Below are 12,016 nucleotides of genomic sequence, written 5' to 3' on the forward strand. Positions count from 1 at the left end.
CATCCTATGGAAACAACGGACGTCAAGGGAATTCAGGTGGGGGGTACGGTAGTATGGGTGGTATGGGAAGTTCACGATCTGGAGCCATGCCTATGGGCGATGCTCGTATGCCTGCTGCTGATTGGAGAACTGGAGGTGGTGCCGGTGGCCGGCCTGTCGGCGGTTTCAGTGCGGCAGTCATGAGCTCTGATCGCCCGGGTGGTATGGATGCATGGTAGTCAGTCATCAAACCAAATGAAGATCGAGAAAGAAGCGGTTGAGAGGGACAGCGGGGGGGTGCTTGTTTCGGAGGAAACGATGCCTTGTTTCTCACGGATAAATGAGAGAAACAAGGGATATATATGTAAATATATGTGTATGAGATGAGACTGGCACGCCGCCGGGGTGCGGGCACTGCAAATGTGTCCTACAATGAACAACACCTAGCGAACCCTGCGATCGTGTGACGTGCTAAAGGAGACACATTTCGTAGTTTACGTTGAGTGTGCCGCGAAAAAAGAAGTCCGAATGTGCTGTACAGCTTCATGATTACATGCGTGCATCACTTGTGCGGGACGTGTGATCTTCTCCAGTAATCCTTCTGGAGAGCACGTGCGCAGTACCAGATTCCGAATGCTCTTCAAAGAGGAAAAGAATCAGTGCTTCCTTGTGGTGGGGGGACGCACGAGGATTCAAGTAGTTCAAAGGAAAGGGGAACTGTCGTGCGGGGAAAACGATAATAGGGAGCTTGCCTTATTACCTGACTCGCACATCTCCCTGATCCTTGAAACCCGTTTTGGAAGGCATGTAGAGCTGAACCTATGGTGTGTCGCTCTATACATCTTTATCGAATAGATATGAGAAGACCAAGGGGTATTATTCCATGCTACTGAGCTAACTGGTTTGTCACCATCTCACTATCAATTTGTGGAAGATGTGCTGACGTGTGACGGGACATCCCAATACCTTGAATACAACATGACGTTCCCTTTTTTGTTTGGAAGGGAACGGCAATCGCACCTTGGAACAAGACGTGTGCATTCGGATTTTCCAGTGCATCGTGTTTCTCTTCTTCTATCTTGTGATGGATGTACTTCCATTGTGTATGAGCTGGCAACGGTTCTTGTAACCGAACTCTCGAACAGTGATATTTGTCTTATATAGTACAGGGAGGGCCCGGACATGTGCGAGTGTTTACAGCAGGTGTAGCGTAACATGCTGATCACAAATTTTTTTGCTCTTTCGCATCGTTGCTGGTCATGGTGACAGGGGAGACATCTTCCCAAACCGGAGGTCTGGTGTATCCGCGGCCTTCTACCTTCGAATGGGTACTGGGTGTGCATTGATCATTAGCATCATGCCTTCCCCGCATGTCAAAGAAGTGAAGAAGTTTCTAGGTATTATTCTGGTTGCGTCTGCCCCCCGCAATGAGGAATGTCCCACTGTGAGCCTGACGTTTTCTACAAGCCTTGTCCTCAGGCGGCCGCCCTTGTGTGATCCGAAGTTGCAGCTGCAGAATGTGGAATCCCTTTGTGATACTAATACACGCGCGCCGATCCGCGGTGGGGGGTTCACGGGGGAGCTGGGACTCGCTTGCTGTTTGCATTAATTGCGTCTATTAGGAGAAACCAACTGAAGGAATCCGGTGGAAGGAATGAATTCATGAACTGTGTGCTCTGCGGCCGCCTTTACCCAAAAGGTGTGTGGTGGCACAGAGGTTGTTTCAAGCAGTGGAGAGGTGGATTTTCTTTCCTAGCGGGAGGCAGGGTTGTCCTTGCAGTGGCGAAGGCTGTTCCGGACAAGGGACAGATTGGGGTCGTTGATACGCAACCGGACGGGTGTAGGATACCCGCGTCCAGTGCACTTCGCTATGCTGCACGTGACTTTCCTCCAGATCGGTTTGCTTTCAAGTGTTTTAGAGACTTTTCCTGCTGCTGCGGTGCTAGAAATGACCTGTGGTAAGCAGAAGACGCAGTGAGGGACAGACCAGTCCACGTTGTGGTCAGCAGTGTGTCATTGTCCCCTCTCACGGTTCGGAACGCGTATTTCTACTGCAGAGAAAAGACTGAAAATGGGATCGTTCATGCCTGCAATGCGCGCCGTCTCGTCCCCTGAAGTGAGGCCGAGAGCTGCCATCGTGCGACGACAGCCAGCAGTGGGGACTGCGAGAGCAGTTACGACGCAAGCCAGTCGGGTTGACCGGATTGAACCTTATCCTCTTGTCGCTTGCAAGGCCAGTCTGCGGCCGGCAGCGGGCTCTGCAGTGTCACTGGAAGGAATAACATGTGGTTACGGCCAGAAACACGTTGCAGCGCTGTAGCGTAGTCCCTTTTCCCAGCAGTGACGATATTTTTTTGAGTCTTCCAGAGTGACACTTCGTCTTCTCTGAGAGGTGTGGCCTGGTGTAGGGTAGGCTTAAGCAGCAGGGACAGTGTTTATTTGTACGGTCGTGCTTTCGCGAAGTGTACGGGGGTTTCCTAGCTGCTTGGACGAAGGGACCGTGGAGGCTGGTTCAGAAAGCAGCTCCCTCAGTCGCATAGGCGAAGCAGAAAGGCCTTCGATTTCTCAGGTGTACAGGCATCAGGAACGTACTTCTGGTACATTCCTTCAGAAAAATATACATGTAGTGGGGGCGCTGTACTTTTTTGTGTCGGCAGATTGAGCAATACCCTTGGGCTGGCGTGCTGCGAGAAGCTTAAAAAACGAGAGGCCCGGCACACAAACCGACAGGGTCGATGCAGGGAGTCGAGCAACTCAAAAGATGCGGCACTTCCAGAGGAGCCGCCGGCAAAGACACTGCAAGAGCCTGTGGGAAGGGACAGCTGTGAACACGCGCGGCCGTTTCTAACCTGGGGCGCTGCCGGTCCTTCACCCCCGGAGTGTGCGTCCAACATTGCTGGTGCGACAAGTATGTAGAGAGTAGGGCAGCCTTCCACTTTTTTGCGTGTCAAACGATGTCCAAGCGCAACCTTTTTGGGCTGGTTAAACCCTAATAGTAACGCTCCCGCCACGCCTTCCGTCAGTCTTGCTAGGGGCTGTTAGCGCGTGCTGTTCCTGCGATGCAGCTGTTGACGACGCAGGTCAGGTGCGATACAATCGCGGAGTGGACCGAAGAGAACATAGTGAACGGGTTGTCGGCCGCTTGACAGGCCACAAGGACGACGAGCTGCCTTGGCTTACGGCATGAAGCGTCTTTGCATTGGAGCCTCTCGCTATTGGACATATTCAATGTGCCGTACATGTCTGGAAGCAGTTCATTTCCTTGCATGCCCAGGCAGAGGCACCACCGCGCCGGCCAGATCCTGTGCCCCACACATACACACAGCTCACGGGCACGCCAGTGTGGGTGCATGCCGGTACCAAGCATCTGGCACCTTGCATCTGGACTGAGCCCTACTTACAGCATCAAATTTTAACTACTGCAGGTATCGGTAGTGAAGAAGCGCCCTGTCGTCGGACGCTTTTCGTGGTTCTCCGGACAGGTTCTCGTGTCGTGCCACCCGCTGTCCTCTTTCCCCGAAATTCAGCACTGGCCGTACCAGCACATCCCCATCGCACAGCCTGACCGACAGGTAGCCCTGTCCTGTTTGATCTATCGGGTTTCCCCCTGCCAAGACAATTCGTTCTTTGCTTAGGACCAAGTATGCTTGCTTACAAACTCTTCATCCCAGACAGTTTTTCATTCGGATGGTATTCGCAGAACGCCTCTTCACTTTGGACGCTACCCCATAGTGCATCTAGCGCGAAAACTCGGTACCCACGATGCCATCGAACACCAGCAGAGCTCCTCCCCTCCTCGAGCTCTCTGAGGCGCTGGAGGGAGTGAAGCCAGCCACTCCCATTACGACAATCGCTTGCCTGCAGGAGTAAGATTCAAGCGAAGTAGTCTACCGCCGCTCTGCCACCCCAATCACTGTCCGGAAAGAACCGAGTCAATGCCTTCAAACCCGAGCAGCTCATTTGACGGGCTTTGTGCTGTAAACACTGTTGTCGCCGCAGCGCAATGGTGACCTCGAGGCTTCCTTCGAAAAGATCCCGACCGGCGTCAGCCTGTCTCGGAACCCAGCGCCAAATGGGAAAGCATGAAGCAGAGGCACTGTCTGACACGTTGGAGAAAAGCGACGTGTAGGTCTTGAAGACGAATTGGTACCCTTCGCGAACGCCTACAACAGGCAGGCCTTCGCGCCTGCAACACAACATATAACAGCTTAGCAATAGCGGCGGATGCAACCAAGGTTGGGTACCAATCAACTGCGAGATGAACCGGGGGCCGCGCCAGCGAAAGCTGCAGCATCTATCTTTGCGCTCCACTGCTAACTTCAAAGCTCTAACACAAACCCGACGTCAGTTCAGTCGCCGACTGTAGACAACAAAGGGGAGGACCTCGATGAAAACTCCGCACTTGTAGTAAGTCGTTCAAAAGATGTCACGCTGTTGTCCTTGCTGGCATACGCTGCTTCGCATACAGAGGCGGTTTCCTTTATAGTTATCTTGAGGGTCTTTCTCCTCTCCTTCCAGGCATGCTGAAGCAGAAGCAACACTGAAGATGGGGGCGTCGCGCTTCAACATCGACTCCCAGCGTAGCCGCGGCCGGCCCGCCAGCAGCCGAAAAAGGGACGCGAGCGTTGAGTCTGTGCCGGCCCTTCCTCGTCCGCACTGCGACATGTGTGGAGCCAAGGAGTGCCTCCGACCATGGCTAGATGACAGGTGTCACTGCAACTCTTGCCTCAAAATTCACCCGAAAGAGTGTGACTCCCCTCGCATGAGAGCACGCAGGGCATCAAAGCCTTCCTGCGAATCTTTCTATGCCTCGAAATGTCTCAAGCATGAGTTCGAGCGCGCAGCTTCAAGGCAGAAGACTGTCAAGCGCGAAAGTCCCGTGATCGAAGAGAACACGACTGCGGCGAAACAGCAAGATTCTCTGGGCGCTAAACAGCAAGCTTCGATGACAATAAAGAAACAGTCGACGCCGAGCAGCATGTGAGTTCTTTCGATGGGGAGAAGTTTAGTACAGTCTTTTGGACTTGTCCGGGCCGCGCGAACGAAGCCCACTACTGAGCGCAAGCGCAGGGATACCCTAACGGCACACGCAATCCCTCCAGGTCTTTCCCACTTCTGAAGCGACTCATGGCGGATAGTTGGTCGACTGTTTCCGGGTACTGTGCTTGTCAGGAAGACCTCGACGCTGCACATTCCAATTGAATCTCGAGGCCGGGTCGCCAGTTCGCACGAGCGCTCAAAAAGCCGGCGAGATCCGAGCATCGAGTCGGCGCCAGAACTCCCTCGGCCTCACTGTGATATGTGTGGTGCCGCGGAGTGTTTGCGCCCGTGGCTGGACGACAGATGCCACTGCGATGCCTGTCTAGGAATCGAAAAAGGAGACTGCGATTCTCCACGTATGAGTGCGCGCCGAGCTGCGAAGCCTTCGTGCGAGTCGTTCTACGCATCCAAGTGCCTCAAGCACACATTCGAAGTGTCGACGCCTACGAAGTCTCATCAGCCGGTGAAACAACCGAGTAACGCGAGAAAGCAATATGAAGAGTTCACGAGAACGCAAACACTCAAAAAGCAACAGAGCGAGCTGAAAACTTCGGAATCTCTCGGCAAGCAACAATCTCTGAAAAAAGTCAAGTCTGAACAACCTCTTGCCGCCAAGGAAGCCGTCAAGAAACAGCAAAGCGACATTAAGAGCGAGCAGACAATCTCTTCTCTGTAGGTCTCCGATAAACATCCCTATGCGAACCTGTCTCGCATACGGGCCGGTATTTCTTAGGACTGTGGCCGTTTGTATCTCGTTATGTCTCTCTCTGTAGGAGCAAGAAAGAATCAAGAGGGCCGTCCTCGACCCGTGGCCGATCAACGAGTCGGAAACGAGACCCAAGCATCGAGCCTGTACCCGACCTTCTCCGACCGCACTGCGAAATGTGCGGGGCGGCGGAGTGTTTGCGGCCTTGGCTGGATGACAGGTGTCACTGCAACGCGTGCCTCGGCCTTGATCAGGGGGAGTGCGACTCGCCTCGCATGAAAACAAGAAGAGCTTCGATGCCTTGCTGCGAGTCCTTCCTTGCTTCCAAGTGCCAGAAGCACTTGTTCGAAAAACAGGGACGCACCATATCGAAACAGCCCTCTCAGAGACAACCGAAGAAACTCCCCTCAATAGAGAAGAAACCGACTGAGCTTCCCACCGTGGGACAGGCGTCTCCGGCTCTCGACAAACAGGGTTCCCGTATCAGGGAGCAGGCATCTGTTGAGCTGAAGAAACAGACCAGCGCCAGCAGCGTGTAAGCAACCGAGAGCGACAGAGCCTGTTTTCCCTACTCTTTTCCTACATTCCCCTTAATGCATACCGTACTCTGTAAGATAGTCACAGTCGGGGATCTCCCAGCCCCTTGCTTGCAGAAACCTTGAGCTGGGTTCTGTCTGGTACCACCGCGGATTAAAATACCCCCGCTTCACTAGCTAAACAACTCTCCTCAAATCCTGTGTCCTTCCGGTCGGGTTGTGTGTGCCATCAGAAAGCAATCTGTGCCGTCGCACGTCATCAAACAAGACTCGAGGGGACGCTCTAGCAGCCGGGGCAAATCCAGCGGCCGTTGCAAGAGCAATCCGGGTACGGAGCCTGCGGGTGTCCTGCCCAGGCCCCACTGCGTCATGTGCGGCGCAGACGAATGTCTACGCCCCGAGCTCGATGACCGGTGCCACTGCAACGCGTGCCTCGGTTTTGTTGACGGGGAATGCGATTCGCCGCGCATGAAGAGTCGCAGAGCCTCCCAGCCGTCATGCGAGTCCTTCTACGCCTCCAAGTGCCTGAAACATGAGTTCAAGAGGCGCGGAGAAACAACCGTCGGCGACAGGTGACCTTCTCGATAACTGCAGAAGGGGAAGAGGGCTCAGCGGATCCGCTCTGGTTCTTGAACGGGTTGGTGTTAGCTGGGCAGTGATGATGTTTCATTTCTTCACAGAATCCGGTTTGCCGTGGTCACGGGTGACTGTGAACTCGCGGAGCCGAACTTCACTACGAAAAAAATTGTTAGGAGGTCAACTAGCTATCCAGGCAAACGCCATCACGAGTGAGCAGGATCTTCCATTCGTAGCGAAGTCATCGGTCCACTCCGGAAGGTCTATCTTTCCGACAAAAGTTAGCACGCCCTCTCAGTCCTACCGCGGCGCTCACTCCAGCGGCCCACCGTTTTCCTTGAAACTTACGTGTCAACTGGAAATCCGTGGCCGGACGGAGGTTGTTGCTCCCGCTGTCGCTGCGGCGGTCAGACTGGGACAAACGCACACCTGCACTGTCCTGACCAGCGTACAACAGAAGCCAATCAATTTGGGCCTTTGGGATATTCTGGGTACCGGATGTGGCACTAAGCATCGACCCGCGTCTGCTGCTGAGACCCGTCCCCCCAGGGAGCAACATCAGCCTCAAAGTGTTCTGTGAACAGTTGAAGACTCTCCTAGGTACTTGATCTTTGCCTTCTTTTTATTGCAGTTCCGGCTCTGCTTCTGGCAAGAGGAAAGTTCCGATGGTATGTGGCGCTGAGATGGCTGGCACGCAGATATGGGTGCTTCATTTCAAGCAATCAGATGCTACAAGGCTGTCTGAGGCCAAAGGTTGGCTGTGCGTTCCCGGATAGTGAGTCTGTGTTGCAATTGTCTGCTATGCAGGGAGAGATGGACAGCTTCGGTTCTCCCCGGCACTCTCCGAGCAACCGCCTGACGGCAGGCAGCACCCTGAAGCCGTGAGTGTCCACAGGCGTATTGCTCACTCTATAGAGGATAGAACGTGGGGTCCAGTGCCCAAGAGAAGGAAAGAAGAAAGCGGTGTGACTTCACTCAAGAGTAGTTCCTGGCTGCGCTACCGCTCCACGCAGTCTACAGTGAATTCATCCCCGGGACCGGCTGCTGGCGCGCAGCCTCGAAAAATAAACTCAAAACAACCGTCGCATCTGGTTTTTGAACTCCGATCTGTTTGAAAACTGCAATTCTTAGTGTATTGAAATGCTTACTCTCAACTGTTCACTGGGTTGCGAAAGTGACGTGCACAGCACCTTATCGTCCCCCATCCGCTCAGCATGCTCCTACCAATCGCGTCCAAGACAAAAAGTCAAGACGTGCATGGAGTTGACAGCCAAATGACAAAGAAGCTGAAAAAAGACGGATCTGCAGCTTCCACATTTCACTCGTAAGTAAGTAAATCAGCCCGAGGCAGTGCAGTCACTCAGTGCGCGTCCGTCTGCGGTACATAGGTGAACCTAGAAAACGTTTCGACAAAAACAACAGCCATCTTCTGCGTTACCTGCGACCAGGCTGCAGGCGAGCGCGGACGGCGCCGGCAATGGGGAGATGCTTGACGACAGTGCTGGTGACGAAGCACTCACTTCCCGCTCTGTCTGCTGCCTCCAGCTAGCGTGGGACTCGTGCAAACGAAGAGGACGCCGCGGGGCTGTTTCGCTTTTTTCTAACGAACTCGATCTGGCCGGCGCCAACGCAGCAGGGGACGGCCCTGGGGCCGACAACTAGACTCACTTGTGCGTGGCCCTGTGCTGCTTACCTTCACCGCGGATCGAACCCTTTTTGTACGGTGCCGCGCCCTACTCGAACATTGCGGAGCACCCTACTTGCCGTTCTGACGAACAGCTGGCCCGTGACTTCGATGCGTTTGTGCTTGGGGAAACTGAGCCAGACTGCGGCGATTGCTCTGATCCTCGCTTTTGAAAACGTTCCCAAAAGTCCGGGAATCTTTTTTCGTTGTCCAGACAGGTCACCACCAATGCTATGTGTGTATGTGTCTGCAAGCTCCGCGTCGTCAGCCCTGGGCCAGTCTCACAGGTGTCACGGAGGCGGTCGGCCTCCACGAGCTGCCAAGTTCCCAGTGCCATCTTTTCCTAAGGCAGGTTCTGTCCCAGACAATAGCTCTAAGAAGCTCGGTGAATCATCAGTCTGCATCCTTTTGCACAGGCCGGGGCTGTGTACGGAACTTCCGGCAACTGATCGTTTCTAAAATCGTGGAACAGGTGACCTCGGCCATGATACCGCTCGAGTGTCAGCCGGGGGAGGGACTGACGAACATGTGCCCTCCATGCCCCTTTGGGGTACGCGGAAAATCCCGAGGAGTCCCATTGCGGGTTGTACGCGAGTGCCCGAAGTTTCCACACCGGTTTGGTACAGCTTGCAACAGGGGGATCGTACCACAAATCCTCATTTGATTTCCGGCAACATCCGAAGGGTGCGGGGGAGCCACTAGCTTCGGCGGGTTACTCGGTACCCTGACATATAGACTCAACTGGCGAAGTCAACCGCGTACTTCCCTCCGACCGATGCAACGCTTCTTGAACTCAGGAGCGCACGGGCTGGCACCTGCCGGCATACCAATGAAATACCGGAACTAACATCACCCTGCAATACACTCGTGTCAGGCCTCATGCTCGTAGCTAGCACGCATATTACCTCCACGGCCCGCGCAAAACTAACTCCGTGCTGCCTCCGTCACTTTGCTGCTCTTTCGGCTTCCTGTTGCGACCACGGAGTTTGCTGCGCGACAATAGCGCGTCGCTTATGCGCTTTCGTCCGTGAATGCACCTGAAGTGCCGCGTCGCTCACGAAATACCGCGCACATGAGGCGCAGTAGAACTGGCCTTTGCCCGGCAGATCTTCATCAATGGGGAGCTCCACTTGGCCTCGCTTCATATCATCGTGCACTGCACACAAGCAGAAGCAGACAAAACTTTCCGAGGCACCCTGAGAACCTGATCCAAGCCGAGGAGATGCGGACCGAACTGTTCTAAAGTAGGATTACTGCCGAAGTATCGAGCCGCCGGCAGGGTAACACCCTCACTCCATGGAGATGCCAGGCCTCATGAAGACATTGCCCTCGAGGCAGGGCGACGTTTTGACCGGGCTACGCGGTGAATGGACTCTTCAAAGGGCAGACATTTTTCTTCCAGCGAAAACTTGTTACAAACCAACGGTCAAAAGCAAGGTGTGGAAGCACCGGGGAGCCGGCTACACCCGCTTGTACTCGGCGCCGGAAGAAACTGAGCCTGCTAGGGCGCGCCAACAAAGAAAATCCACAGTTTCGCAGTCTAGAAGCTTTTGTACCTGACCTCAGGGTGTGCACCGCTCTCCTACCTTGGTCGATGTCCTTCCCACGTCTCTTGAGGTCCCTTGCGCCTCTTTTAAGCTTTCTGTTGCCTGCATTGCTCTTGGCCTTCTGTCGTCGCCCCATCCCTTCGCACTGACGTTCCCTTCAGAGCAGGATGCGCAGCGGGATTCTCAACCGTGACAGGGTATCAGACTCCGCTAGATGAGGACCGAGCTTTCTTCGCTGAGCAGCTCCATTCAAGGCTTCCACAAAAGGACATACCAGAGACTGTCTTCTTCAGAAAACACACCTCAGGAAGTCTAGCTTGCTGGCGAACCCCGAAACCCCCTTTCTTTACCAGCAGCCATACGCAGAGCCGAGCCGGACTGTGGCGGAATAACACAACCAGCATTGACCGCTGCTCTGGAACGTTCCTTAGTACTACACGGGAGTCGTGCCGTTTCGAGGGACGCGAAATACCCGCATACGCTCGATAAGCAGGAGGCTTAAAAGCACGACTGGGAAAACGGCAGCTTCACTTACATGCAGTACCAGCCCCGCTACCGGCATGCGCATCGTAGCGTCAGGTGGGGTCGGACACTGCGGGGGAATGGATCGAGAGTATGACGGGCAGCCGCGGTCTCAAACGGTGCGAATTCGGAGTCCGCTGCGCCGATAATGAACAACCGAATCTCTGTGACAGGTTGGTCAGGACGTTCGTTCAACTAGTCCTTCACCGTGCTAGTGCCCCGCTTGTCTACCGTGCACGTCACAATCCACTTGGTGGTAACTGCCGGTCATCTGATTTGCGCTTGAGACTTTCCCTTCTGTGGAAATCGGGGGCCGTAACGCTTGGTATTGAAGCTCACAAAACAGTCTTCTGATGCAGAATCCACAGGCCCGCAGCCCCGGTGGATCGTCCATCGTACCCCACATTCTAACACACTCGCGGGCTCGCTGTCCTGAACACACCGGTGCCCTATACAACTGTACGCAACGCAACACAGGCTACATCTTGAGTGTGCGAATGCGCATCGCCGGCGGTACCTTTGTCACTTTCGTTTCTTGCGACGAGCGGCGGGGAGGGTTTGGATAGATTTGGGACTTAAGCCAGTCCCAGCGGCAATTGGAATGGCGTAGCCCCGCGACGGGACGGAGAAGGGTAGTGAATGCGAAAGTTTTGGGGAGAAAGCTACTGGTACGTACTAACTGGGCGCGGGCAAGTCCAAGTACTTGAGAAGATTCTGCGGCAGAAGAATACTGTCGCTCGCACACAAAGATTCTGCGGGAGACGAAAAGCGGGACTGTTTAAGTTATACAAAGCAAATTGAAACCTGGAACAAGTTCGAGACATCGAAACTGAGGTCACAGGAAAAATCGTGGGCGACTTGGGAATTCACAAGTAACTCTGGCCAGGATGATGTCCTTAAGCCAACTACGACGGCAGTGGAGTTAAAGCAACGTCAAAAACAGAGACAAGTAGAAGAAGGATTGGATACGCTTCCAGAGAACAGGACATGTGCGTACGACTACCAGGAAGGAACTGACGACGTCTTTTTATTTTCAGGGTAGCAGACTGATGTCCCGGGAGGAGTCGGGAAGCCGAAGTGAAGAAAATTAGCGTCATGAGCTGCCGGTGTGTTGGGCGCAGAGCTGAGTACGAAACCTACAGTCGCTAACGAGGGAGGGAAGAAGGACTAAGGACGTGGATGTGTACGAGAGGAAGCGACGGAATTGCCCCCAAAAGCAGAACAGCCTCGTCTCAGCAGGGGGCGGAGCCACCACCGTATTCGCAATAATTTTCGTCATCTCAGCCTCAATGGTACGCCGAACACTGGAAGGAACACTCCGACCAGCTCGGATAACAGCGCTCTCGATTCTAGAGACAGCTTGGTACCTGATACAGGCACAGACACAACACAACCCACACCAAAGCGTTCCATGTTTTCCAGAGTG

At 54.2% G+C, this 12,016-nt stretch overlaps 3 protein-coding genes across 3 annotated transcripts in view; 2 read left to right on the plus strand and 1 right to left on the minus strand.

The window, feature by feature from the left end:
• The window catches only part of CSUI_008216 (dead (asp-glu-ala-asp) box polypeptide ddx3x), a 5,660-nt gene extending 3,698 nt beyond the window's left edge, over positions 1–1,962 (plus strand). Inside the window, exon 2 of the mRNA XM_068068351.1 lies at positions 1–1,962. This exon is cut by the window's left edge and continues 848 nt beyond it. Coding sequence (XP_067919675.1) covers positions 1–52 — 52 coding nt within the window. The 3' untranslated portion in view covers positions 53–1,962.
• A 1,435-nt stretch (positions 1,963–3,397) lies between these two features.
• On the plus strand, positions 3,398–8,925 carry CSUI_008217 (uncharacterized protein). Its single transcript, XM_068068352.1, has 10 exons — positions 3,398–3,620; positions 3,979–4,104; positions 4,498–4,959; positions 5,152–5,691; positions 5,793–6,260; positions 6,495–6,837; positions 7,469–7,505; positions 7,645–7,718; positions 8,051–8,165; positions 8,383–8,925. Exons 2-6 carry the CDS (start codon positions 3,983–3,985, stop codon positions 6,835–6,837), a joined length of 1,935 nt encoding a protein of 644 aa, XP_067919676.1. The 5' UTR covers positions 3,398–3,620; positions 3,979–3,982; the 3' UTR covers positions 7,469–7,505; positions 7,645–7,718; positions 8,051–8,165; positions 8,383–8,925.
• Positions 8,926–9,211: 286 nt separating this feature from the next.
• CSUI_008218 (bud site selection) lies at positions 9,212–11,092 on the minus strand. Its single transcript, XM_068068353.1, has 2 exons — positions 10,108–11,092; positions 9,212–9,677 (listed from the first exon to the last, which is right to left on the minus strand). Exons 1-2 carry the CDS (start codon positions 10,202–10,204, stop codon positions 9,466–9,468), a joined length of 309 nt encoding a protein of 102 aa, XP_067919677.1. The 5' UTR covers positions 10,205–11,092; the 3' UTR covers positions 9,212–9,465.
• Between the last annotated feature and the right edge of the window lie 924 nt (positions 11,093–12,016).

This window comes from Cystoisospora suis (genome assembly GCF_002600585.1).
Source record: "Cystoisospora suis strain Wien I chromosome Unknown contig_4543, whole genome shotgun sequence".
Taxonomy (NCBI): domain Eukaryota; phylum Apicomplexa; class Conoidasida; order Eucoccidiorida; family Sarcocystidae; genus Cystoisospora; species Cystoisospora suis.